This window comes from Centroberyx gerrardi, chromosome 22, assembly GCF_048128805.1.
Source record: "Centroberyx gerrardi isolate f3 chromosome 22, fCenGer3.hap1.cur.20231027, whole genome shotgun sequence".
In the NCBI taxonomy this organism is placed as follows: domain Eukaryota; kingdom Metazoa; phylum Chordata; class Actinopteri; order Beryciformes; family Berycidae; genus Centroberyx; species Centroberyx gerrardi.
Window position 1 is genome coordinate 16,337,601 of NC_136018.1, and position 26,553 is coordinate 16,364,153.

At 38.9% G+C, this 26,553-nt stretch overlaps 2 protein-coding genes across 2 annotated transcripts; both read left to right on the plus strand.

The window, feature by feature from the left end:
• The first annotated feature begins 4,070 nt into the window (after positions 1-4,070).
• Positions 4,071-5,177, plus strand: LOC144543509 (myosin heavy chain, skeletal muscle-like). Its single transcript, XM_078291545.1, has 5 exons — positions 4,071-4,181; positions 4,320-4,424; positions 4,547-4,642; positions 4,734-4,868; positions 5,144-5,177. Exons 1-5 carry the CDS (start codon positions 4,071-4,073, stop codon positions 5,162-5,164), a joined length of 468 nt encoding a protein of 155 aa, XP_078147671.1. The 3' UTR covers positions 5,165-5,177.
• Positions 5,178-11,307: 6,130 nt separating this feature from the next.
• LOC139919256 (myosin-7-like) lies at positions 11,308-25,086 on the plus strand. The gene is made up of 38 exons (XM_078291390.1): positions 11,308-11,344; positions 12,358-12,580; positions 13,064-13,207; positions 13,295-13,455; positions 13,551-13,574; positions 13,682-13,787; positions 13,897-13,989; positions 14,245-14,308; positions 14,419-14,517; positions 14,995-15,098; positions 15,187-15,325; positions 15,412-15,530; positions 15,643-15,792; positions 15,999-16,169; positions 16,960-17,273; positions 17,382-17,439; positions 17,587-17,792; positions 17,938-18,061; positions 18,158-18,294; positions 18,390-18,645; positions 18,758-19,000; positions 19,087-19,263; positions 19,360-19,505; positions 19,581-19,671; positions 19,757-20,146; positions 20,234-20,360; positions 20,698-20,816; positions 20,907-21,103; positions 22,303-22,486; positions 22,585-22,750; positions 22,855-22,979; positions 23,092-23,400; positions 23,501-23,704; positions 23,822-24,118; positions 24,257-24,361; positions 24,484-24,579; positions 24,671-24,805; positions 24,974-25,086. The coding sequence occupies exons 2-38, from the start codon at positions 12,380-12,382 to the stop codon at positions 24,992-24,994; spliced, it is 5,802 nt and encodes a 1,933-aa protein (XP_078147516.1). The 5' UTR covers positions 11,308-11,344; positions 12,358-12,379; the 3' UTR covers positions 24,995-25,086.
• The last annotated feature ends 1,467 nt before the right edge of the window (positions 25,087-26,553 follow it).

Sequence of the window (26,553 nt, forward strand, 5' to 3'; positions counted from 1 at the left end):
TTTGCAACAAGCCAAGTGTTAGTTGAGAAGGGGTGGGAGCTAGAAATCCTGGCTGCACCCCCCTGCTTTTCTGGCAACTCTAATCTCAGGCAACACCCTCATCATCCATCCCTGACCTACTGCCCTACTACAGTAACCACTATTACTAATGGTAGAAATCGTGTTTGCTTGATAAATCACAACATACATACAAAAAATGTTATGGTCAGTCACAAAGGATGGTTTTAATAATAGAATAATAAACATAAACTTGTACGGACCTAATGATGACTGGCCAAAGTTTTTTGAAAATCTATTCTTACTACTGGCCTCACTATCAGGTAAATTGTTAATTGCTGGAGACTTCAACTGCACAATCTCTCCTCACCTTGACTGTTCATCTGGTATTGATACCACACACACACACACAGTAGGAAAAAATTGCAGTACTTTATGAAATAACTTAATTTATGTGACCCCTGGAGAAGATTGTTTCCTAATAACAGAGAATACTCTTGTTGCTCAAATGTAACCAAAGGTCACTCACAAATTGATTATTTTTTGGTTTCCAACGACCTTTTTCCCAGAGTGAAAGACTGTGTTTATGATTCCATCGTGATCTTGGACCATGGTCCAGTCTCTCTTATTTATAGTGACTCAAAACTGATGAAAGGGTCTCGGAGGTGGCGGCTCCATCCAAAATGGCTAAATGATCCTAGTTTTTTAGAATATTTGGGAGTACATATAGACATTTTCTTTGATACAAATAAAGATGAGACTTCTGCCTCTATGAGATGGGAGGCATTTAAGGCTTATATCCGTGGACAGATAATTAGTTATACTAGTTCCAAAACTAATAAAACTCAACTTAGAAATGCAAATCTTAGACAAGTCAATCAAACAATTGGAGAGGGAGGTAGACAAGTCAAAAGCCCATACACAAGAATTATTAACACTTAGAGCCAAATACAACGCACTTTCTACCTCTAAGGCCGAAAATAGCTTAATAAGATTAAAGCAATCATTTTATGAACAAGGGGAGAAAACTAGAAAGTTGCTAGCTTGGTAAATAAAGAAGCTGGATGCAGAAACAGCCATTAATAGTATCCAAATTCCAAATGGCGATATAACTGTTGACCCTTTATTAATAAACAACACTTTTGTAACCTTCTATCAGACTCTATATAGATCAGAATCCTCAGAGCTTGTAGAGGATCAGTCTCTCTTTAAACGAACTTCAAATCCCCTCCTTGTCAGAAGACATAGACATATTACTAGAGTATGACACATTGTCATACCCATAAATCATTAAGTTAAAACAAGAAGGCACCACAAGAGAAAAAGATAAGCACGGAGGGTAAAACCAGCATAATTGAAAGAGTAATGGGATAAAAGAGATCACATAAAGTCTATAAATGTCTATAGCTCTGGGTCTGTCATATAGCTTGGGGGTAGACGAAAAGGTCGAAAAATCACAAAAGATAAACAGCTCACTCTTCTGTGGAAAAGCGTAATTAAAAATATGTAACACAGTGGTTTATTTGGCACAACTTTTTAAGAAATCCTTTCTGCTTCAAACAATGATATTGGACCTTTCATGCCACTGCTACAGAGTTGAATATGACAGAGATTTATACTAATCTAAATGAATGTAAAAAGGCCTTATATATTTTTATATTTTTTCTCTCAGAATTATTTAACTCAGTTAGAGAATGTCTAATGCAATGCAAAATTTGCTATTTAATTCTAGTGATCATTATTTCAAGCCCATAGGAATTCTGTATTAGCTTGACGAAGATGCTTCTTGCCTCTTCAACTTGCTCTATTTGTTGTATTATCTTCAATAAATTGCATTTGTTCTATTCTCATCTTTATCTCTTTCTTTCCTGCTGCAATCAGACAAATTTCCCCACAGGGGTCATTAAAATTGTATCTCATAAAATTGGATCCATTTATGCAAAAGTACTAAAAGGACAAAAGTACTATAATCTTTTGTAATTCCTGTTTTTTTGAGAATGACTTGGACTGTACACCACTCTGAGTGGGGACTTGTGAAACTAAGCTGGCTGAGAGACAGCTACACAGCTGAGAATTGAACATTGTTAGGAAGTGGCCTCGAGGCCCTGGGAGGTCACAGCTAAACCTGAGGTGTGAAGTCCTGACATCTGAGGAGATTCTTGTGTGCCTTGTTAAGATCCTGCAGCGGAAGGGAACTCCTTGTTATGATAATCACAATATTAACACCTTGTAGCTTGACACTTTCCTTGAAGAGTGATACCCTGACAGCTATCTTAACCTTTAAGCAGCTGGACACTGGAGCTGTAAGACATTAAGGCCCCTTGACTCAACAGTTTCCAACACCTCTATGCCTCTGTAGATCCTCTCCTGTCTCTGTTTTGTGGATTGTTATATTATTAGCTGCCCAAACTTGTCCAATATGGATGTATGACTGGTAGTGATTTGTGATGTGGTACCACGATGAAGAGTATATAGCAAAAGTGTTTCCTCGGACAAAGATTTCATAATGTATTACATCCATCATATTCCTATTCAATATTTTCATTAAATTCAACTAACACTTGGCTTGCACAAGGTCTTGCACCACCTTCTTAAGTTAGGTGAGAGGCGTTCTTCCATGTGTGGCCTTATGTGTTTATTTATGTAACAAAAATTACTCAGATAAATGATAAATCACTGAGCTATTTAATCCAATCTCCTCTGAATTTCTCAAGTCACTTGACAATTTATCGCGGTCTTTTTGAGTACACATGCAATTTCATCACAGTGTTTTTCAATTCACATTAATTTTCATCACCTCTAAATTTATCAGTTAATTTTTGTTACTTCCACCCTTCTGGGGCTCGCCTTAAATGGTAAATGGCAATGTTGAATGATAGAAAGTGGTGATAAATGATGAAAATGGCTCTGTTTTTATCAAACCACCATTTTAATCAAATCACTTGCCAGTTTATCACTAATTTTTTCAATTCACATGCATTTTCATCAAATCACTTAACAATACATCACTCAGTTTTTCAATTCACATGCATTTTCATCACTCTTGTTTTCAATTCACAAGCATTTTAATCACATCTAGTTTTATCATTTAATTTTTGTTACTTCCACCCCTCATACACTGTAAAGCAGATTGTCAGTAGAGGATAATATTCATTATCACTCAAACAATCTTCATTTAACAGAAAAAATCACTAAGTTGTTGGTCAGTCAGTTAACAGTATTTTTTTCTGTATAATTTGCAGCAGAAATCCATTCCATCAACTCACCAAAGGGATTGAACCACAGGTAAGAAGACAGAATCCAAGCTAAATCTCCATTAAATGTTATCTAAATTACAGCAGTAAAAGTGAAGTGTGGAACTTGTTCCAGCGCTCATTTAGGCAAATATGTTAGAAAAAACTTCAGTTTTAATATAGTTGCACAAATTATGTTTCGTACAGGGGTGTGGATATATGTAATGTCCTTACTTTTTACTGCACAGATACCAGGATGGCCAGTGACGCCCTTATGGTGGAGTTTGGGACCGCAGCTCTCTTCCTGCGAAAGTCAGAGAAAGAACGTTTGGAGGCCCAGACTCGCCCCTTTGACATGAAAAGGGAATGTTTTGTGCCCGACCCTGAGGTTGAGTATGTTAAAGCTTCCATTACCAGTAGAGATGGGGACAAAGTCACCGTTCAAACTGAGCAGGGAAAAGTAAGTATGCTTCATCAACATTTGTGACATAAAGTGAATGCAAGTGACTACTCTGGAAGAGATTCATACAACTACCTCCTCAACAACCACTGCATCCTCACAAATACAAAAGATCACTTCATGGTATTAGGATACTGGAAAAAAATAGCAAAGTAATGTCTCTTGGCTAAATCTCTCTACAGACAGTGACTGTGAAGGAGGCTGACGTCCATCCCCAGAACCCGCCAAAGTTCGATAAAATTGAGGACATGGCGATGTTCACCTTCCTCCATGAGCCTGCTGTGCTGTTTAACCTCAAAGAGCGTTACGCAGCATGGATGGAGTAATGATGACCAATCTGCAGATCTCTCCACTGTATCAAACAGTCAGTTCTGGAGCGCATGAAGAAGAACATGGAACAAACCATCAAGGACCTGCAGCACCGTCTGGATGAAGCTGAGCAAATCGCCATGAAAGGTGGCAAGAAGCAGGTCCAGAAGCTCGAGGCCAGGGTAAGTGACTAAAGTTCACTTTCCTCAGATGTAAATTACAGTTTAACAGTGGTGGTGGTTACTAATACAGTTTGAACCAACATTACTATCCACATGGGAGAATAGACTCAGGAAGTGAACACACACTCATTTTTATAGGTGAGGGAGCTGGAAGCGGAAGTAGAAGCTGAGCAAAGGAAGAGCAGTGACTCTGTGAAAGGAGTCCGTAAATATGAGAGACGCATCAAGGAGCTCACCTATCAGGTATATTCATATACTAACAGATACCTATCAGATATATTCATATACTTTACACTCCATATTCCAATACATACAGTATCCTCTGTGAATTGTGAAAGTAATGCATGACTCTCATTCAATTTAAGACTGAGGAGGACCGCAAGAATTTAGCCCGTCTTCAGGACCTGGTAGACAAACTGCAGCTGAAGGTCAAATCTTACAAGAGAACTGCAGAGGAGGCTGTAAGTAGAGGTGTTTGCTGATATTGTAGGTGCATTTCAGGTATGTTCCCTCACTTGTTAAGTAATTAAGCAATATTCAATGATTTCACAGGAGGAACTAGCCAACACCAATCTGACAAAGTTCCGTAAGCTGCAGCATGAGCTGGATGAGGCAGAAGAGAGGGCTGACACTGCTGAGTCTCAGGTCAACAAGATGAGAGCCAAGAGTCGTGACGCTGGTTCTAAGGTCAGCTGCTGCAGTTTCATCCACATTCCTTTATCTTTTGTTAGACTGTGTTAAGCAGTTATTGTTAACTGTTGCTGAAAACACATTTGAAAATTGGTCAGACATCTTATCCTAATGTTTATTAAAGTAACAAATGCAATAATAATGTGTGGGTACTGTGCTGCAGCATATAGCTTTCACTAACAAATACATATATTGCTTGGCTTAATATACAGTAAGATTACTGTTATTAAAATGATTAAGTTACTCATTACTTCATTCATCCTCTCTCACAGAAAGGACATGATGAAGAGTGAAGCTCACAGGTGGATCCCATGATTGCAGTGCCTTAAATATCTATACTTAATGTACGATAACTAAGCAAAATAAAGACTGAAGCAAATCAAAATCCCACCTATGTGTGTTGTGTTTTTGTTCACATCTGGGATAAAGGTTCATGCCAAATCTATTGCAAATTCAGGATAATACAACTTCAAATATAGCATGGCTAGGAAGTGATGATTTTATGCAAGAAACACTATCTGTCATGCAGGCAACACATCATTTTACAGGATGCTAATTTACTGCTGTTCAAGGTTATTAACCTGAAATTTATCATTAACATCACATTAAAGACACAGTAACATATTTTATATATATATATAGATATATATATATATATTCTCCTCGCGCCTTGATTACTGAAACAGCCTTTTCTCCTGTCTTAATCAAAACACTTTGAAACGACTACAGACTGTACAGAACTCAGCTGCCAGGCTTCTAACCAGATATAAGAGGCACGATCACATCACACCTGTTTTAGCCGCTTTACATTGGCTCCCTGTTTGTTTTAGGTTTGATTTTAAGATCTTATTGATTACCTTTAAGGCTCTTCATGACCTGGCTCCAGATTATATTTTAGACCTTTTAATCCCTCACTTGTGTAGTTTGAGATCCTCGGGCAGAGGTCTTCTGTCCCTTCCAGTGTCCAGGCTGAAAACTAAAGGGGACAGAGCCTTTGCCATCAGGGCCCCGAGGCTCTGGAACGACCTGCCCGAGGAAATAAGGCTGTCTGACTCAGTGTCTTCTTTCAAGTCTCTTCTTAAAACGTACTTTTATCGGAAAGCATTTCCTGATTTTACCTGAGCTGCCTCCTTATTTTACTTGATTTTTATTTGTTTTTAATTTCATGTTTATTATTTTAATTTTTTTATTTTGTGTTTTTACTCCCTTTGTGTTCATAATGTGTCTATTTTTATGGCTTTTAGTTCATTCTAATCTCTCTGTGCTTCTAATGTGTTCTGTTTTTATTGTAAAGCACTTTGTAACCGTGTTTTGAAAGGTGCTATATAAATAAAGTTTATTATATATATCTATCTATATATATATATATAGATAGATAGATAGATAGATAGATAGATAGATAGATAGATAGATAGATATACACATATATACATATATATATTATAGTAAATCATTATTTTATAACTTTTATTATAACAATTATTATTATTATAACAATTATTACTAATTACTGATTTGTTTACTTGTAAAGAAACTTAGACAAACACAAGTTGATCAGAAGGCAGTTAATAATAATAACTAATAATTAACAATAATTTATAATTTGTTAGGTTAATCTAATATCTCTTGCTTATATAAACCTTCAGTACTTACAGGATTGCTCCATGAATTGATGGCTAATAGAGTTAGTAAAAGTTATTTCTAAGAAGGTGTAATTTTGGTGAAAATTCCCTGTTACTGTTTTTACTATCCTAAACCTGAGACAGTGACAATGTAGTTACTTGAACTGATGGTTAATACCAAAGGTGTTTGCAAGTAATTCAACTGTGTAATTCAACTGTTCTGTTTTACTTTGTTTTTGAAATATAGACCAATGAATCTCAGGTAGCAAAATTCCTCCAAAATGGATATGTAACATTTTGGAATGAAACCCTTCATACATACCATGGGAATTCTCCTGAGCTCACATCTATAAAAAGCAGCAGTTGGTTTCTGTGTAAAAACACAGGACTGGCCTGAGACCACTGAAGATTCTCCAAGTGTCTAAATATCACAGTTATACATATCATTGTGGAATTATAGCCATATGTCATTTTAAAGTTGGCAATATTATTGATTTAATAAACATATGATTGAATTCAATCCAAAAATGGTTCATCCAGTGCACACCAGAAGAGGTTAGATAGACAGTTTTTATTATATGAATAAACTACATAGTATCACAAAGGAAGCGAGCGATGTGTTTGCTTCATCAGGTTCACTCCACACCTCCTCCACATAAAGTGTCTATGTCTGTGTCTGGTGTGCACTGGATCAACCAAGTTTTGGATTCCATTTTTTCCTGTACTGACTGGCACCCAGGAGATGAGCAACACTGCTGTACACAGGGCACCTTCAAAACTGAACATAAACTGTACAGTTTATTGCACAGTGATCAGAATGATAAAATCCAAACAAATGAATGAGTCAGTGTATTGATTTCTTTATTACAGAAAACCAACATTAAACATTCCTGACTGTACAAAATAATATGCACAGACCACTGAAAAACTAACAAGTTGAACAGACATTAGGTAAGCTAAATATAAGCTAAATTATAAACATGATTAGACTTTACGTGTTTCAGATTTGTTTACTTGCTACACAAAGGTATTTATAGCTGTATGCAGTCTTGTGTAACGTCTTACTACTCAAGAATGTAAAGTGATCAGTCATTAAGTTGATCAAACTTTATCAGACACTTCAGAGTGAGGTGGCTTGTTTGTCTCTTTTGACCCCGTGGTTGACTCTGTATAAGGACACTTCAGCAGGGCAGGTGCTGGCTGGCCGTCTGGTTTGAGAGATGGTCTCACTATTCCACCCTAGTGATGAAGCTCTTTTCAGCTTATAATGAACCATAATGAAAAAGAAAGAAAAATCTAAAAAACATTCTACCGTGAAACATGTACACAGAATAAAATATTGGGCCTCATTTCTCAAACTGCAAAAATTCAGACTATGAATATATGCTTTGAAAACATTTAAAATGCGCAGATTCTACTAATAAGCATGTGACATGTATGTTTTATTTATCAAATCAGCTTTCCCTTCAATTCAGTGTTGTATGGACAGATTTATGTGAGGGCCATTGCACTGCGAACTCCATACATTCTTTCTTCTAATATCTTACAAAATAAATCAGAGAAACAATTCAAAGGAAAACAAAGTAACAAAGAGCCAGAAAACAAAATGGCAATTTCTGTCTGAAAATTAAACAACCAAATAAATATATAGCACACCATGAAATGGACTTGAAAGGAACTGAGGTATACTACTAGCATAATTCTAATACAATGCTAAAGTTTTGTTTTTTTTTACCATTTGTTTCTTGAGTGTGGTCATAGCACCCAAGGGTGATCAAATGTCGACTGTACCTGTTAGAATCACAAGAGGGAGACATTGATACTGGCCACATACAGTATGGTATCATGTCCAACTGTCCATTGTCCAAAGGCTCACTATGAAGTAACTGCAATATGCTGACTGCTGTATGTATGAGACTATAATAGCAACCCATAAAAGGACAGGGAAACACACATTCAGTCCTATATTTGTCCTACAAATTACTGATTAATAAAAATCTTGGAGGAGGGATGGTAAAATCTCATTTACTAATTTATTTGTTAACTGTGTTACTGAATAGGCTGTATATCGAAACAGATTTGTAGTCTTTGGATATTAAATGATTTTTAACGCATACAATTAACTCTGAGTGCATTAATGCTATCAGTGATAATGACACATTCAGAATGGCAGAGATTACAGTGAAAATGTGTTTATTTTATGTACACAGAGCAAAGAATACAACATTCATATAAAACATAAAACAACATCAGTATCAGCAACAACAAAATTAAAACAGAGGGCATCTAGATTGCTCTTACCTTGGGATAGGATATGAATTTCAGTCGCTCTCTAATAAGACTGCATTAAGGGCAGCAATAAAAAAAACAGGTACATTTTGAAGTCATAGCTGTCCGTGTGCCAGTTAAGCTGCCTTCCTGGCAGTGCTGACCGGTGAGTTAGGTCTGAACAGCTGTGAACGGGAGCTGCCCAAAGATGTCTATACTGCCAGCTAGTGGTGTACAGACCACTCATGACTTGAAGTATAAAAAGACATTCAACAGTAGACACAGTGTTAATCATAGCTCAGACAGGGGCCAAGTGCCAGAAGCTCATATTTTATGAGCCCATAAAATCAATTCCTGCAGTACAAGGACACTTGTTGACATAGTGTTAAATACATCGTGACTATCCTTGATCTACAGTACCCATCCTACATGGGACTGGGTGTCTTCCAACTCTTCCAAATCAAATCTTCAAACTTTGACACACATGTATGATGCAAGTCATCTGCCACCACTCGTATAACAGATTCCACGCATATGGCATTTCTGTCAGTATGGTGTAAGCAGAGTAAGACTTGAAGGGGCCCTTTCCATTGTGTATAAACAAAATAAAGGGTAAAGATTTCCCTAAGTGTCTTCCAGAATTGTCCATAAATGCTCATATCTGGTTATTGTAAAAGCCTAAAGAAATATGGATAACATCAGGATCATGCTGCTGAAATTACTGGATGACAACTCATGCCTTGCCATCATCCTGGAAGAAATGTCTCCACTCAGATAAGAAATACATAGTGGGATAAATTTGATGACTCAATCATTATGTTAGTAGTGACCAAAATATGCTCAAAACCAAGCATACAATAAATGCTTGAGAGTCATCAGCACCCTTTGATATGGGGAGGATTCATCTTTTCTGTCATATACTGTAAGGCTGATAAGTATTGCTGGACAATCAGTATTGTACAAAATACATGAGGTACATGAAAGGTGGAAATTATGTTAAATGAATAGTATTTTTTACAGAAGTAGTTTACAAAAGTGTGAAAGAAGATCAGCTCCGTACCTTCTGACATTTTCTATAGAGGAGCATTTCCTCTGCCTCGTGTCCCCACATTCACTTTCAAAGAGCCCACGCATCTCAGTAAGAGGAAAGATGATCTGAATCTGACCGGAGGTGCTGCTCACGTCACCTGGCACAGTCCGTCTTTGTCTGTAGACAGAGAAAGACAGGAGGAGAGACGTTATGACGAGTGCAAGACAGCTGAGAATGGGACTCTCAACATAGAGTGGTATGTTCCACCCTGGAAGCTCAGTAATGCCCTCAAGGTTAGAGCTGCACTCTAAACATAAGGTGTGGAGTTGTGAAAGTTGAGACAGGGTCAGCGTTAAGAGAAGTGCGTGGCATATGTAATAAAGGGCGTCACACTTTCTCCAGTGATGTATAGGACCATATTATCACCTTGTAGACACATCGCACTTTCCCTGATGCACAAACGTTATTCTTGACAGCTATCTTGACCTTTGGTTGTTTGAAAGTTGTAAATCCAAGACCTGACGGGGCTTAGCTCAGCACCTTGTTATTTTCATTCCCCTCCATCCTTCCCCTCCTTAGCAAGCTGATAATGTCTCATTCATTCTCAGTGATTAACTCTATAATCAATTATAATTCTCTATAAATTTATTGTGGGAAGCTGTTTGCTCTGGGCTGATAAACAAACCACTGTAAAATCTGTCACAAGATAGATGGATAGATAGATAGATAGATAGATAGATAGATAGATAGATAGATAGATAGATAGATAGATAGAAACAGACAGACAATAGAGGACAAAGATTGGGCTTTCAAGGGTGACCATATAATTATGCAAGTGTCTTGTACAATACAGCTGCAAGTGCACATCAGTAGTACTAAATAACTACCAAATAAGGTTAGCCTTCCCTTTTTGTACCTCTGATAAAGCTTAAGAACATGACAGCCTCAGTTGTTTAACCAACATGTTGCTGGAAATGTAAAGCTCAACATGCCATTTTAGTCCTTGAGTATAGGTTTGTAGTACAAATGTGATTTTCCTAAATGATTAGGAAGCCCAGCACTGACACAGAAAGAAGGGAACAAGCATTGATATCTAATTTCCATGAGCATCATGTAAATAACTCATGAGCTTTTAAGCTCCAAATCAGGAGATGCAACTCTGGATGATGCCAAAAATGTAGTCAGTGTTCAACCCCTCCTCTTCCCTCCTGCAACAACAACAGATCTCATAGGTCTATCATGCCCACACCTCTCGTCCCACATATTGTTCGGATCTCTTTTTCAAATCGTATGTTTAATCTCATGTCCTATTTCCATGTATGGGTCAGCAGAACCTTATATAAAGAGGGAAGCAGGGTAAGAAGACAACACCAGTCTATCAGACACCAGGCAGCCTGAAGGTAGGATCACAGCTTTCATTACATTGTTACCTTTTGCCTTAGCAACACAGAGTACAACAGACAAGCAGTTCAATAAATTAATAAGTATATTTGTTCAATTCTCAGTAGGGAGACTTATCACTCCAAAGCCATCCCAAGAGTTATCAACATCAGGTAAGATTTTCCATTCATTGATATTAATTACATTTTTGTTTTGGCTTATTCTTGAAATATTATTTCAAGCATTATTCATTAGTAATAATCCTCAATAATCCTTTTTGATCAGTTTTAGGGCTGCTAATGGATTAGACAGAGACTTGCATGAATTTTCATATTCATATCAGCATCACCATACCAAAAAATGCAGGCAGACACATTCAATACCTGTTAACTGGTCACTCTGAATATGGCAACCATTTTTATTATAGGCTTGGCTACTATGCTTTTTATATATACACTCACCGGCCACTTCATTAGGTACATCTGTTCAACTGCTTGTTAACACAAATATCTAATCAGCCAATCACGTGGCAGCAACTCAATGCATTTAGGCATGTAGACATGGTCAAGACGATCTGCTGAAGTTCAAACCAAGCATCAGAATGCAGCATGGTTGTTGGTGCCAGCCGGGCTGGTTTGAGTAATTCAGAAGCTGCTGATCTACTGGGATTTTCACGCACAACCATCTCTAGGGTTTACAGAGAATGGTCAGAAAAAGAGAAAATATCCAGTGAGCGGCAGTTCTCTGGGCGAAAATGCCTTGTTGATGGCAGATGTCAGAGGAGAATGGCCAGACTGGTTGGAGCTGTTAGAAAGGCAACAGTAACTCAGATAACCTCTTTACAACTGTGGTGAGCAGAAAAGCATCTCAGAATGCAACACGTCCGACCTTGAGGCAGATGTCACTTTGGTAGCCAGTTGACACTGAGCTGAAAGCTGATACCTACCCAGTATTAGTAAGGTGTACCTAATGAAGTGGCCGGTGAGTGTATATATCTTACCAAACTACTAGTTTCAATTTGAATATCTTACCAACTTGTTTCTAGTGTATACTGCGTTTTTATAGCTGGGGGACATTGTATAAGAACTTGGGATTGTATGAAGACTCAAGTGCTTAGATGTCAGGATAGGAGATGCTATTTAGCATTCTGGTGTTTAGGCTAAATATCTCTGGCAAATATTCTCAGGTAAACCTCTACAACCGCAGAAATGGGAGACGCCTTGATGGCGGAATTCGGGACCGCTGCTCCTTTTCTGAGAAAATCAGATAGGGAACGTTTGGAGGCCCAGACCCGGCCCTTTGACATGAAAAAAGAGTGCTTTGTACCTGACCCTGAGGTTGAGTATGTCAAGGCCAAGGTCATGAGCAGAGACGGGGACAAAGCTAACGTTGAAACTGAGTTTGGAAAGGTATGTTTCCTGTACAACATAAAAAAGTAACATATCCCCATTTTGACATGTAGCTCCTTTGGGATTTTTACCTTGATATGACTTATTACTTCAAACCCTTTCAGGCTTGTTTGGGAGTGTTTGGAAGCCATTTTGTGCTGATTCATCATTGCCATAGTCTTTCAGTGTATCTGAAAATATACCTTTAACACCTAAAACAGGCTCACTATTCTGAACACTAGTTCACTGGCACTGAATAGTCCGGAAAACACGAACATCTAAAATTGGTTTTAGAGAATGATTTATAGTTAAGTAAGAATACAATGTTTATACAACTAAATGTTTGAGTTTAAGTAAGAATACAGTATATTTGTACTGTAACTAACAGATAAAATAGGTGGAAAAATCCTTTAAATGAGGCTGAGAGAGGGTTGCATCTTGATGATTCATTAGTTGATGATTGGTTAATTAAATCACACAATTTTCTGCTTATTCAATCATCAGTCAGTGACTGTGAAGGAGGTTGACGTCCACCCCCAGAACCCGCCAAAGTTCGATAAAATTGAGGACATGGCGATGTTCACCTTCCTCCATGAGCCTGCTGTGCTGTTTAACCTCAAAGAGCGTTACGCAGCATGGATGATCTACGTGAGTAATGATGACCAATCTGCAGATCTCTCCACTGTATCAAACAGTCGGTTCAATGAAAAAGACGTGTGATATCTTCCTCTACAGACCTACTCAGGGCTGTTCTGTGTGACTGTCAACCCCTACAAGTGGCTGCCAGTGTATGATCAGTCAGTGGTCAATGCCTACAGAGGCAAGAAGAGGAGTGAAGCTCCTCCTCACATCTTCTCCATCTCTGACAATGCCTACCAGTACATGTTGGCTGGAAAGTATATTCTTTTCATGTTGTCGCATTATAAGATTATACTAGCAATTCTGTGTCTGCAAATAATCACTGATTTCCTGTTTTCCTCACAACAGACAGAGAAAATCAGTCTGTCTTGATCACGTAAGTTTACTACATCAATAACAATTCACTAACTGTAATTTCATTTTAAAAAATGTACATAGGCATGTCAATATACAGAATTTTTAATATTATATTGACCTGTCCAGTGGAGAATCTGGTGCTGGAAAGACTGTGAACACCAAGAGAGTCATCCAGTACTTTGCCAGCATTGCAGCTGTAACGGGAAAGAAGGAGTCAACTACTGATAAAAAGGTAGTACCAAACAGTCATGTAAATAAGCGCATATAACTCAAACTTACCTTGTTTTATCATAAGACAGCAAAACAACTATGTTCAACATGTCATGTATGTTTATATCTAGGGAACCCTGGAGGATCAAATCATCCAGGCCAACCCTGCTCTGGAGGCTTTTGGAAATGCCAAGACCATCAGAAATGACAACTCCTCTAGATTTGTGAGTGAACTTTTGCTTGTGAACACATTGATATCCAACTTTGCTTAAATAATGTTACACATTTCTTATGACTAACTTCTGAAAAGGATAGTAACATAAAATGTTTGAAATGCTCTCTGGGATTATACTTTGATCCACTCCAAGGCAACTGCCATTGTTGTTACGGAACTGTATATTATATAATGTAATGTGATAAAGTAATGATGATTGTGTTCATCTGTCAACAAACGTCTGTTTTTTTCCAATTGTCTAAAGGGTAAATTCATCCGAATTCATTTTGGAGTTAGTGGGAAGCTGTCATCTGCTGACATTGAAACTTGTAAGTTAAGAATGGGCAATAAGCTCAGTATTAACTATACCACTGAGTCTAATAGAGTCGTAGAAAGGGAGGTACATATTGATAATCTTTACTTATCTTATTCTGGGTAGATCTATTGGAAAAGTCTCGTGTCACTTTTCAACTGAAAGCTGAGAGAGACTACCACATCTTCTACCAGATCCTGTCTCAAAAGAAACCGGAACTGCTGGGTTAGTAGTACAGACCAGTGATCACTTTAGTAAAAATATATAATTTAAAGTGAGCTAAATGTGCCTAAAAGTGCCTTTAATATTAAGTCATAATGGGGTGACAATGTTCTATATAAGCCATGTAATGGGGAGTATCTAAAAAATCTGAAAAGCTCTACTTTTTATCAGATGAGAAAAAGGGGAAATTAATCATACTTTATAAATTTGAGAAAGACTGAAAGGTACAACTTGCAATGAACAGACCAAAGTTCCATTAATGATTAACCTGGATCCCAACTCTTAAGATTGTAGAATTTTTACTATTATTATTTACTAAAATTAATGATGTTATATGTTTTCATATAATTTAAAGGCATCTTCACTGAGATTCACTGTCAGTTTATGGTATACTAATTGAATTGGTTTCTTCACAACTACTCCAATATTTGAAAAAAGCATGAAAACATGTTAATGGAAAAAAATCGTATTGCTTTACAGAGATGATGCTAATCACCACCAACCCCTATGACTACCAATACATTTCCCAAGGACAGACCACTGTAGCTTCTATAGATGATGCTGACGAGCTAATGGCCACTGATGTAAGTGCAATACTTCATGTCCTATCAATGAAAGCTCTTCTCTTACCACATCTCTTAGCTATTACTAGCATATTACATTTTGCTTCAGGATGCCTTTGATGTGCTGGGCTTCACCCAAGAGGAGAAGAACGGTATTTACAAGATGATTGGTGCCATCATGCACCACGGCAACATGAAGTTCAAGCAAAAGCAGAGGGAGGAGCAGGCAGAGGCCGATGGCACTGAGGGTCAGTGTTTAATCAAAGTTGATCTCCTGTCAACGTCAAACATACTGCGCTGCAAGAATGTGCCTAACTAAACACTGCCTTTTCAGATGTTGACAAAGCCGCATACCTAATGGGCCTGAACTCTGCTGACCTGATTAAGGGCCTGTGTCACCCAAGGGTCAAAGTAGGAAACGAGTGGGTTACCAAAGGTCAGAATGTACAGCAGGTGAGCTAGTCATGAACCATGAGCTGTCATGAAAAGAGAAAAACTTTCTTTTCAATTTGTTATCAAGAGATTTCTGGTTGAGAATATTCTTCAAATAATCTCCTCTGTCTAGGTGTACTACTCTGTTGGTGCACTGTCAAAGTCAGTGTATGAGAAAATGTTCCTGTGGATGGTGGTGAGAATCAACCAGTCTTTGGATACAAAGCAACCTCGCCAGTACTTCATTGGTGTGCTGGACATTGCTGGATTTGAAATCTTTGATGTGAGTACTCAAAAGTGAAGGTTTTACATAATGTAAAAGGGTTGCATGTGCCAACATCTTTACACTTAATAATGAAATGAAAACTTTGTAAAACTTTAAAACAACCACATATTACTAAAGTTTAATCAGACAGCAGAATCATGTCACCACACAACTGAGTCTGCAGATCGGACTGAAATATTAATTGACTTTGACCTCTTTTCCAGTTCAACACCTTTGAGCAACTGTGCATCAACTTCACTAATGAGAAGCTGCAACAGTTCTTCAACCACCACATGTTTGTGCTGGAGCAAGAGGAGTACAAGAAAGAGGGCATTGTGTGGGAGTTCATTGACTTTGGTATGGACTTGGCTGCCTGCATTGAACTCATTGAGAAGGTGGGTATCTGAGGTCTAAAAACATTGCTGATTTATTCCTGTAACTGAATTTTTCATCCACACTCCACAGCTTTATATTTTTAATAGAAAGGACAAACTGTTGCTGTTCTTAACATCACTGCAAGCTAAAAGTGTTTTAGTGCACAGTGCCAAGACTAGTTTGGAGTGGGAAACTCTAACTGGAAGAGCAAGTACAGCCCAACTAGGTGTTGTGAATCAAGATGCACATTAAACAAACATTTATCATTTCGCAGATTCCCCACTGAAAATCATATAAGAAACAAATGGATGTCAACAATCCAGAGGGATATAGGTTCACATTTTAATATATTTGGCCCATTATCGCTAGCTACCAGAGTGTAGCCTAGGTATAGATAGCTAATAGCTTACAATTAAGATAGCTAACCTCGCTGCTAAATCGGTCGCTTTGGTTGTTGATCCTGAGATTGCTAGCTAAAATGATAACTGTTAGGTCTATCTTAAGTCCTCATTTAATTGTTGAAGTAACACTGGTTTTATATATGCCAATTTCCCGCATAGTTTTGAACACGGGGTGGGGAAAAAAAGGTCAAATTGGGGGCCACAGCTAGCACTTCTCACATGCATATGTTTAGTGCTGCTAGCTAAAAAAGAGGTGCCTGGTAAAAACAGGAGCTATAATTTGGGCTTGTGTCCAGAACACTGTCCCTATTAAAATAATTAATACCTAAAAAACAACTCATTGGTATTGGATACGTCAAAAGTTCATTGGCTGATTAGTACTTTGCTTTTAATTAATCCCTCCTACCAGCCCATGGGTATCATGTCCATCCTTGAAGAGGAGTGCATGTTCCCCAAAGCCAGTGATGCAACATTCAAAGCCAAGCTATATGACAATCACCTGGGCAAAACAGCCAACTTCCAGAAGCCAAGGGTTATCAAGGGGAGACCAGAGGCTCATTTTTCCCTGGTTCACTATGCTGGCACTGTTGATTACAACATCACTAACTGGCTGGTGAAGAACAAGGATCCTCTCAATGAGACTGTGGTCGGACTCTACCAGAAGTCAGCACTTAAGTTGTTGGCCTTGCTATTTGCTGGGTATGCTGGTGCAGACTCAGGTATGTAAAATTTTGTCTCAGCAAACAGATAAAAGGCATATTAAATATTCAAGATGATTTTGGTAACACACAGAGTATATGCTTTATTTATCTAACTTATATCAGAGTCTAGCGGAGGAGGGAAAAAGAAGAAGGGGTCATCCTTCCAGACTGTGTCTGCATTGCACAGGGTGAGTTGACATATAATTGATAACTGTATACATTTTGATCAGCAACATTATTTGTTTAAGATAGTTTTTCAAATTATGATGTATGTGTTGTATGCATTTAATATTGACAAACATCCTAACGTCTTCCCAACATTGTTGCTTCCCTAGGAAAATTTGAACAAGCTCATGACCAACTTGAGGTCTACTCACCCCCACTTTGTCCGTTGCATCATTCCCAATGAGACTAAGACTCCTGGGGCCATGGAAAATCCTCTAGTCATGCACCAACTGCGTTGTAATGGTGTGCTGGAAGGCATCAGGATCTGCAGAAAGGGCTTCCCGAACAGAATCCAGTATGGTGACTTCAAACAAAGGTAAAAAAAAAAATAAAATAGAAGAAAAAGGTAAACCTATATTATTTCAAAATGAGAAAGTGTGTCGATACCAGACCACCAATAAGATTTCAACGTCAACATCAATGTTAACATAATCTCTCTTAACATCTGCTATTCATTTCAGATATCGTATCCTCAATCCCAATGCTATCCCAGAGGGACAGTTCATTGACAACAAGAAGGCAGCAGAGAAACTCCTGGGCTCACTGGACATTGACCATGAACAGTATAGATTTGGACACACAAAGGTTAGCTCTAACAAAAAGGCAACAAACCCTTTCACCAAGAATACACAGTCATCAATGACCTTATATTTCTACAACATTTCTATAATTCATTTTTAGGTGTTCTTCAAAGCTGGTCTCCTGGGTGTTCTTGAGGAGATGAGAGATGATCGTCTCACTCTAATCATCACTGGAATTCAGGCAAGAGCCAGAGGAATACTTGCCAGATTTGAGTTCCAGAAAATTGTTGAGCGCAGGTTCGAATATTGCTATTGATAAATATTAAATATTTAAGGATTGAGAGGTAAAAAACGTCATAATATGTAGATCCTAAGTGAATTATCATTCACAGGGATGCTTTACTGGTCATCCAGTGGAACGTGCGTGCCTTCATGGGTGTCAAGAATTGGCCCTGGATGAAGATGTACTTTAAGATCAAGCCTCTGCTGAAATCAGCTGAAACTGAGAAGGAGATGGCAAACATGAAGGAAGAATTCACAAAGCTCAAGGAGGCTTACGCTAAATCAGAAGCCCGCAAGAAGGAGTTGGAGGAAAAAATGGTCTCTCTTCTCCAAGAGAAGAATGACCTGCAACTCCAAGTCCAAACCGTGAGTTACACTGATGTCACATCGTTTGAATGCTTTGCTCTTACATCTTTAGTAGTTTTTATACTATTCATTACATATTATCTAAATAATAATTGAACCTCTCTTTAACCAGGAGCAAGACAATCTCTCAGATGCTGAAGAGCGCTGTGAGGGTCTGATCAAGAGCAAGATCCAGCTTGAGGCAAAATCCAAAGAGCTGACAGAGAGACTGGAAGATGAGGAGGAAATGAATGCAGAGCTGACTGCTAAGAAAAGGAAGCTGGAGGATGAGTGTTCAGAGCTCAAGAAGGATATTGATGATCTGGAGCTCAGTCTGGCTAAGGTGGAGAAGGAGAAGCATGCTACTGAGAATAAGGTATTGTATGAGATGTCTTTTAACTAATGTTGATTATAAAAAATGTACCTCTCCAACTGAGGTATATTGACCTTGTAATTATTAAGGTTAAAAACATGACTGAGGAAATGGCAGCATTGGATGAAATCATTGCCAAGTTGACCAAGGAAAAGAAAGCTCTTCAGGAGGCTCACCAGCAAACGCTGGATGACCTGCAGAGTGAGGAGGACAAAGTCAACACTCTGACCAAGGCAAAATCCAAGCTGGAGCAGCAGGTTGATGATGTGAGTATTCGATTGACTTTACACAGTTTGAATTCTAAGCCTAAGGTATAGTAAATGTGGTTGATGACATGATTTTCTATTTATGTGTTCTGATAGCTTGAGGGATCACTAGAACAAGAGAAGAAGGTTAGGATGGACCTTGAGAGAGCAAAGAGAAAGCTGGAAGGAGACTTAAAGTTGGCCCTGGAAACCATAATGGATCTAGAAAATGACAAGCAGCAAATGGACGAGAGACTTAAGAAGTAAGAATAACCTCTAAAATCACTCACATTCTACCTCTACCTGATCAAAAAGTCTAAATGTTGCACATTCTCCAGGAAAGACTTTGAGATCAGCCAGCTCAACAGCAAGATTGAGGATGAACAGGCCATGAGTGCTCAGCTCCAGAAGAAACTGAAGGAGCTTCAGGTAATTTCAGCTTCATAAAAAGAGTGAATGTTTTTTTGATTTGATTTGTCAGAAACAAAGTAGATACTGAACTTAATCATTTCAGGCTCGTATTGAAGAGCTTGAGGAAGAGCTGGAGTCTGAGAGAGCTGCACGAGCCAAAGTGGAGAAACAGAGAGCAGACCTAGCAAGAGAGCTGGAGGAGATCAGTGAGCGGCTGGAGGAGGCTGGTGGAGCCACTGCTGCCCAGATTGAGATGAACAAGAAGAGGGAGGCTGAGTTCCAGAAGATGCGCAGAGACCTTGAAGAGTCCACTCTGCAACATGAAGCCACTGCTGCTACTCTTAGGAAGAAGAATGCTGACAGTGTGGCTGACCTGGGAGAGCAGATTGACAACCTTCAGAGAGTCAAGCAGAAGCTGGAGAAAGAGAAGAGTGAGCTCAGACTGGAGCTTGATGATGTGGTCTCCAACATGGAGCACATCGCCAAGTCCAAAGTACGTAAAAACTCTTGATTATGTATAATTAAGCAATACATTCATAAATCTGTCCCTATAATAACTTTATGGATATCTTGATTTCAGACAAACTTGGAAAAAATGTGCCGTACTCTGGAAGACCAGATGACTGAATACAGAACAAAAGCTGAGGAAGGGCAGCGTACCATCAATGATTTCACTATGCACAAAGCAAAGCTTCAAACCGAGAATGGTAATGACAATGAAAAGTCAGGATGTCAATCAATAAAAATTAGTGGTACCTCAGTGCAGAACTGGTCATTGCACAACTGATTCCCCCATCAAATCTTATTAATCCAGACTTTTTGCTGAATGTTGAAATAAAAAAAGGGTGAAGTAAAGCTGGACAGGTACCCAAAGTTGAGAAAATAATCTATATGTGAAAATCATCCTGGTAAGCTTGAAGTGCCCAGTCATATTGTTAAATGCTAGGAGAACTTCTGCAGCAAATTGGCTGATGTCTGCAAGGCTTAAGAAGGATGGACACATTTTGCTAAAACAATGTAAATAAAAAAGAACATTTTCAACAGGCGAGCTTACCAGGCAGCTGGAGGAGAAGGACTCTCTTGTAACCCAGCTGACCAGAGGGAAGCAGTCATACACTCAGCAGATTGAGGACCTGAAGAGACAACTGGAGGAGGAAGTCAAGGTATTAAATTACTATATGGTTCCCAAAATCGAATTGTATCAGTAGTCTAGCACAATTGAAAATGATGTTGTTGTTTTTTCATCCTAACAGGCCAAGAATGCACTTGCCCATGCAGTGCAGTCTTCCCGCCATGACTGTGACCTGCTGAGGGAGCAGTATGAGGAGGAGCAGGAGGCCAAGGCTGAGCTGCAACGCAGCATGTCCAAGGCAAACTCTGAGGTGGCTCAGTGGAGAACTAAGTATGAAACTGATGCCATCCAGAGGACTGAGGAGCTTGAAGAAGCAAAGTAAGAAATCGTATCTCCTCCTTGAGAGTATAAGCATGGCTTATTATCAACTAGATACAAGATACCTTAAAGACGTGATCACATAGCCTTGAATGTGCCTGCGCCTATTTTCCCCTCCAAAGTACTCACATTTTGGACACAGTGCATTTTGGGGCACTGCCCTGGATACTCCAAGTTGAACATGTCTCAACTTTAGCTGTGTTACACACACTACGTCAATGTCAGACAGAAAAAAATAGCAGCAGCAGGAGGAATGTATATGTTTTTCCAGTGAGTAAGGTTAACTTCAACTACATCCTCCACACAGAATGTGCTCCTCATCCTCTTCTTCAAGCGCAGGCAGAGCTATCGGTAACTTCCAACTGTCAAATTTTATTTTCAACATTGTTACTCCTTTTTTTTAAAATTCAGGTTAGCTCGCTAATGCTAATTAGATAGGTGGATGACAACAGGAATGATGCAGCATGATGGCCCTTTGAGCCCTTGCTCAAAGGTCGCAAGGACGTTTGGTCCTCGCCAAACGTAGAGATACGTCGAGATATTTCCAGCCCTGCTATAATGAAGTTTAATAGGTTTTGGTGTCAGTCCCTCAGAATTAAAGAGAAAGGGCTTCTTTCTAGACTCACCATTTTGCACCAATGTTCAACAATTATACAGGGAGAAATCCATCGTAGAAGAGGCAGAGATACCAATTTTTCCACCCACAGTAGCCTCAATATTCCATAATGCAACGCAGCTGCAAGACATGTTGTGTTTTGAGTAAGGGGTACACTTTTTCTTGACTGGAAACTCTCACTCTCATGCCGTTACTATCGCTATCACTATCGTTATCATTATTGCTTTCTCCACACCTACACATAAAACCTAGCTGGATGCAACAAGTCACAAGTCATTCTGGGAAATAGTAGATGAGGAAAGTTAAGAGAAAGTCGATGCAACAAAAAAGGTAAATTACAACACTGCATCACAAAATAACTCCTGGAATACATTGAACATCACAGATTGATGTTAGATAACAGTGGAAAAGTATCCAAAGATAGAACATTTCTTTAAAATCTTTGGGGATCTGGAAAAACAGGATCATTGCCACATTGATCATTTTGCATTTTGGAATTAATGGCTGTTGAGTCTCTGTTCAGTAATGACACAACTCCCTCAACTTCAACCAAAAATGTTATGCTTTGTTCTGTATCAAACAGGAAGAAGCTAGCCCAGCGTCTGCAGGATGCAGAGGAAGCTGTTGAAGCTGTTAATGCTAAATGTTCCTCCCTGGAGAAAACTAAACACAGACTCCAGAATGAAATTGAAGATCTTATGGTGGATGTGGAGCGATCTAATGCTGCTGCTGCAGCTCTGGACAAGAAACAAAGAAACTTTGACAAGGTATAGTAGTAAAACTTATTGAAACCATTGTTTCTATCATTGGATATGAAACAAGAAAGTATTTCAACTTTTTGGTGGTAACTGTATTTATTCTGTAGGTCCTTGCTGAGTGGAAGCAGAAGTATGAGGAATCCCAGACTGAGCTGGAAAGTGCTCAGAAAGAAGCCAGGTCTCTTGGCACTGAGCTCTTCAAACTCAAGAACTCTTATGAAGAGTCTCTGGATCATCTCGAGACCATGAAGAGAGAGAACAAGAACCTCCAGGGTCTGAAGATTATTAACACGTTGTTAATTTGAATTTCAAATTAATGTCCTTGTCAACTTCTACTCAATTCTCTTGGGTTTGTTGGGTGGCTCTTTTGATAATAGAGGAAATTTCTGACCTGACTGAGCAACTTGGTGAGGGAGGAAAGAGTATTCATGAGCTGGAGAAGGTTCGTAAACAGCTGGAGCAGGAGAAGGCTGAGATACAAACTGCTCTGGAGGAAGCTGAGGTGAGACTAGACATATAGGTTTATGAATAGCTATATGTAAATGTAAATATTTCTTCACTTTAAAATTATATAAGCACAACATAAACAGGAATTTGATTTACACTTCTAACAGGGTTCACTTGAGCATGAAGAGAGTAAGATCCTTCGAGCTCAGCTGGAGTTCAACCAGGTTAAGGCTGAAATTGAACGCAAACTAGCTGAGAAGGATGAGGAGATGGAGCAGGCCAAGCGTAACCAGCAGAGAGTGGTGGACACTCTGCAAAGCTCCCTGGAGGCTGAAACTCGCAGCAGGAACGAGGCTCTGAGGCTGAAGAAGAAGATGGAAGGAGATCTCAATGAGATGGAGATCCAGCTCAGCCAGGCCAACAGGCAGGCAGCAGAGGCTCAGAAGCAGTTAAAGGGTCTCCATGCGCATCTCAAGGTAACATTTAATACATAAAATGAGTCTATTTGTACTTCTATTGGATCATGTAAATAATATGGTGTTGTCAAACAGCACATATAAAATGTATTGTCTACAGGACTCCCAGCTGCAGCTGGATGATGCTCTTCGTGGCAATGATGATCTGAAGGAGAACATTGCCATTGTGGAGAGACGCAACAATCTGCTGCAGGCTGAACTTGATGAGCTGAGATCTCTGGTGGAGCAGACTGAGAGAGGTCGTAAACTGGCTGAGCAGGAACTGCTGGATGTCAGTGAGAGAGTTCAGCTGCTCCACTCTCAGGTAAAACTGATAAGCGGTGGTAGGTGTTATTCATGAACGTACTCAACTGAAATATGTTTGATACACTTTACATTGCTTTAAGCATGACAGCAGTATTTGCTTGTAATATTCTTATAGAACACCAGCCTGCTGAACCAGAAGAAAAAGCTTGAGGGTGACACATCCCAGCTCCAGAATGAAGTGGAAGAGGCTGTGCAGGAGTGTAGAAATGCTGAGGAGAAGGCCAAGAAGGCCATTACTGATGCTGCTATGATGGCAGAGGAACTGAAGAAGGAGCAGGACACCAGCGCTCACCTGGAGCGCATGAAGAAGAACATGGAACAAACCATCAAGGACCTGCAGCACCGTCTGGATGAAGCTGAGCAAATCGCCATGAAAGGTGGCAAGAAGCAGGTCCAGAAGCTCGAGGCCAGGGTAAGTGACTAAAGTTCACTTTCCTCAGATGTAAATTACAGTTTAACAGTGGTGGTGGTTACTAATACAGTTTGAACCAACATTACTATCCACATGGGAGAATAGACTCAGGAAGTGAACACACACTCATTTTTATAGGTGAGGGAGCTGGAAGCGGAAGTAGAAGCTGAGCAAAGGAAGAGCAGTGACTCTGTGAAAGGAGTCCGTAAATATGAGAGACGCATCAAGGAGCTCACCTATCAGGTATATTCATATACTAACAGATACCTATCAGATATATTCATATACTTTACACTCCATATTCCAATACATACAGTATCCTCTGTGAATTGTGAAAGTAATGCATGACTCTCATTCAATTTAAGACTGAGGAGGACCGCAAGAATTTAGCCCGTCTTCAGGACCTGGTAGACAAACTGCAGCTGAAGGTCAAATCTTACAAGAGAACTGCAGAGGAGGCTGTAAGTAGAGGTGTTTGCTGATATTGTAGGTGCATTTCAGGTATGTTCCCTCACTTGTTAAGTAATTAAGCAATATTCAATGATTTCACAGGAGGAACTAGCCAACACCAATCTGACAAAGTTCCGTAAGCTGCAGCATGAGCTGGATGAGGCAGAAGAGAGGGCTGACACTGCTGAGTCTCAGGTCAACAAGATGAGAGCCAAGAGTCGTGACACTGGCTCCAGGGTACGTTAGGTTAAATTATGATTTCCTTGCCATATTTGATTTTGATGTGAATTACCAATATTTTGAAGAACTGATCAGCTAAGCTCAATCACATGATCAAATCAAATACTGTAAAATATTGAATGTAATGAAGCAAATGTATTAGAATATTTCTTTCTCTTTTTTCAGAAAGGACATGATGAAGAGTGAAGCTCTCAAATGGGATTCTGAATAACCCATATTAACTCTAGTGAAGTAGTTTTCCCTTTATTCTTCTTTAAACTAAAACAGAATAAAGAGTGGAGTGCCTCAAATCACACATCTGTGAGTTGTGTTTGACTTTAACATTTTTTCAGCAATTACTCTTTGGCAAGGCTGGCTGGCTGCAACCTTCCACAACATCATACAAAAGCTGATTAGGATTTATCTTGAGATTACAGTGAGTTCTGCGCACAGTTTGAATGTTTATCATTATCTACCTATAAAGCACACTACTGATGGACCATCCAAATGAATTATTATCAACAGACATTACAGGTGTAACAACAATGATTTCAATCTACTCTGAAGAGCAGTGGTTTCTCAAGTACTTCACTCCATTAAATGGATAGCATACAGGGACACATTGTATCACTGTTTCACCAACATTTCAACATTCATGAAAAATTCATCATTCCTATCACATAAATCTTAAGTTAAATAGATTTCTTGACCCTGCAAACATACCCTTAGGATTTGGAATCAAGTCTCTATCTCTGTTACAAAATTATAATCGCCTAATGGCATAAATTCCTGATCCAGATCACCACCAAAATCTAATCAATTGGCCTCTATCTGTCCAATAAATGTCATGGAAATCCATTCATACGTTTTTGAGATATCCTGCTGACAGACAGACAGACAAACAAGCTATCGGGCGAAAACATACACTCCTTGTATACCTCTATACATAAATATGAAAAATCACACCTGAATTACATTATGTGTATAAAGCAAGATAGCATATACTTATGGGTGGAAATGTAAATGTTAAAATTAATTTACTCTGTATATTTCATATTGGGGCTATCAACTGAATATGAATACAATGTTAATCCAGAATAACACAAAAATAATTTCATCACATTCAATTGCCAATACTTGTAGGACCTTCTTCCAAGCCACTGTATTTCAGAGTGCATCACTGAAACTTGCGTGACTTTTTTGAGCATCCCACCAAAAGCACAGAGCCATTTCATCTAGTGCAACCACTGTTGCACCAGGCCTCTAGTACGCTCACTGTCTGAATGGGTTTCCATACAGTCCTCTGACAAGCAGAACCATCATCAAAAACAAGGGTGAGACGCATGTTGATAGTGATCAAGTGTGTGGGGAGATGGCTACGTCACAAGTGCAAGACACAGTGACAGGAATACTGTAGGAGATAAATGTGAGCAGCTGTTGTCTATCCTGCCAACAACTTCACAACAACGTAACATATAGGCATAGCAACACTAGTCTTCCACATGCCTCACATTCTCATCTTTTTACTGGCTTATGAAAGGTTGTCACTTTTGTACATAATTATATTACTACTCACACACTCAGTAGCTGTGGTGCACATATGTTGCAGAGCTGTTTCTCTTGATAACTCTTCTCCATATAACTGAGATATGTTTCTATAATATAATATAATTTTGTCATGGTGATAATCAAACTTAATTCAATCATTTAATGTTATTACTATGTAATTTCTATAGATAGATAGACAATAGATTTCAAAAGGCATC

Excerpts from the sequence above, each read along its gene's own strand:
- LOC144543509 (XM_078291545.1), top strand. The coding sequence starts at position 4,071 with ATGAAGAAGAACATGGAACAAACCATCAAGGACCTGCAGCACCGTCTG. Across the intron at positions 4,643-4,733 it reads AGAGAACTGCAGAGGAGGCT|GAGGAACTAGCCAACACCAA; the intron begins GTAAGTAGAGGT and ends ATGATTTCACAG. Across the intron at positions 4,869-5,143 it reads GTCGTGACGCTGGTTCTAAG|AAAGGACATGATGAAGAGTG; the intron begins GTCAGCTGCTGC and ends CCTCTCTCACAG.
- LOC139919256 (XM_078291390.1), top strand. The coding sequence starts at position 12,380 with ATGGGAGACGCCTTGATGGCGGAATTCGGGACCGCTGCTCCTTTTCTG. Across the intron at positions 19,264-19,359 it reads TGGAGCAGCAGGTTGATGAT|CTTGAGGGATCACTAGAACA; the intron begins GTGAGTATTCGA and ends GTGTTCTGATAG. Across the intron at positions 24,580-24,670 it reads AGAGAACTGCAGAGGAGGCT|GAGGAACTAGCCAACACCAA; the intron begins GTAAGTAGAGGT and ends ATGATTTCACAG.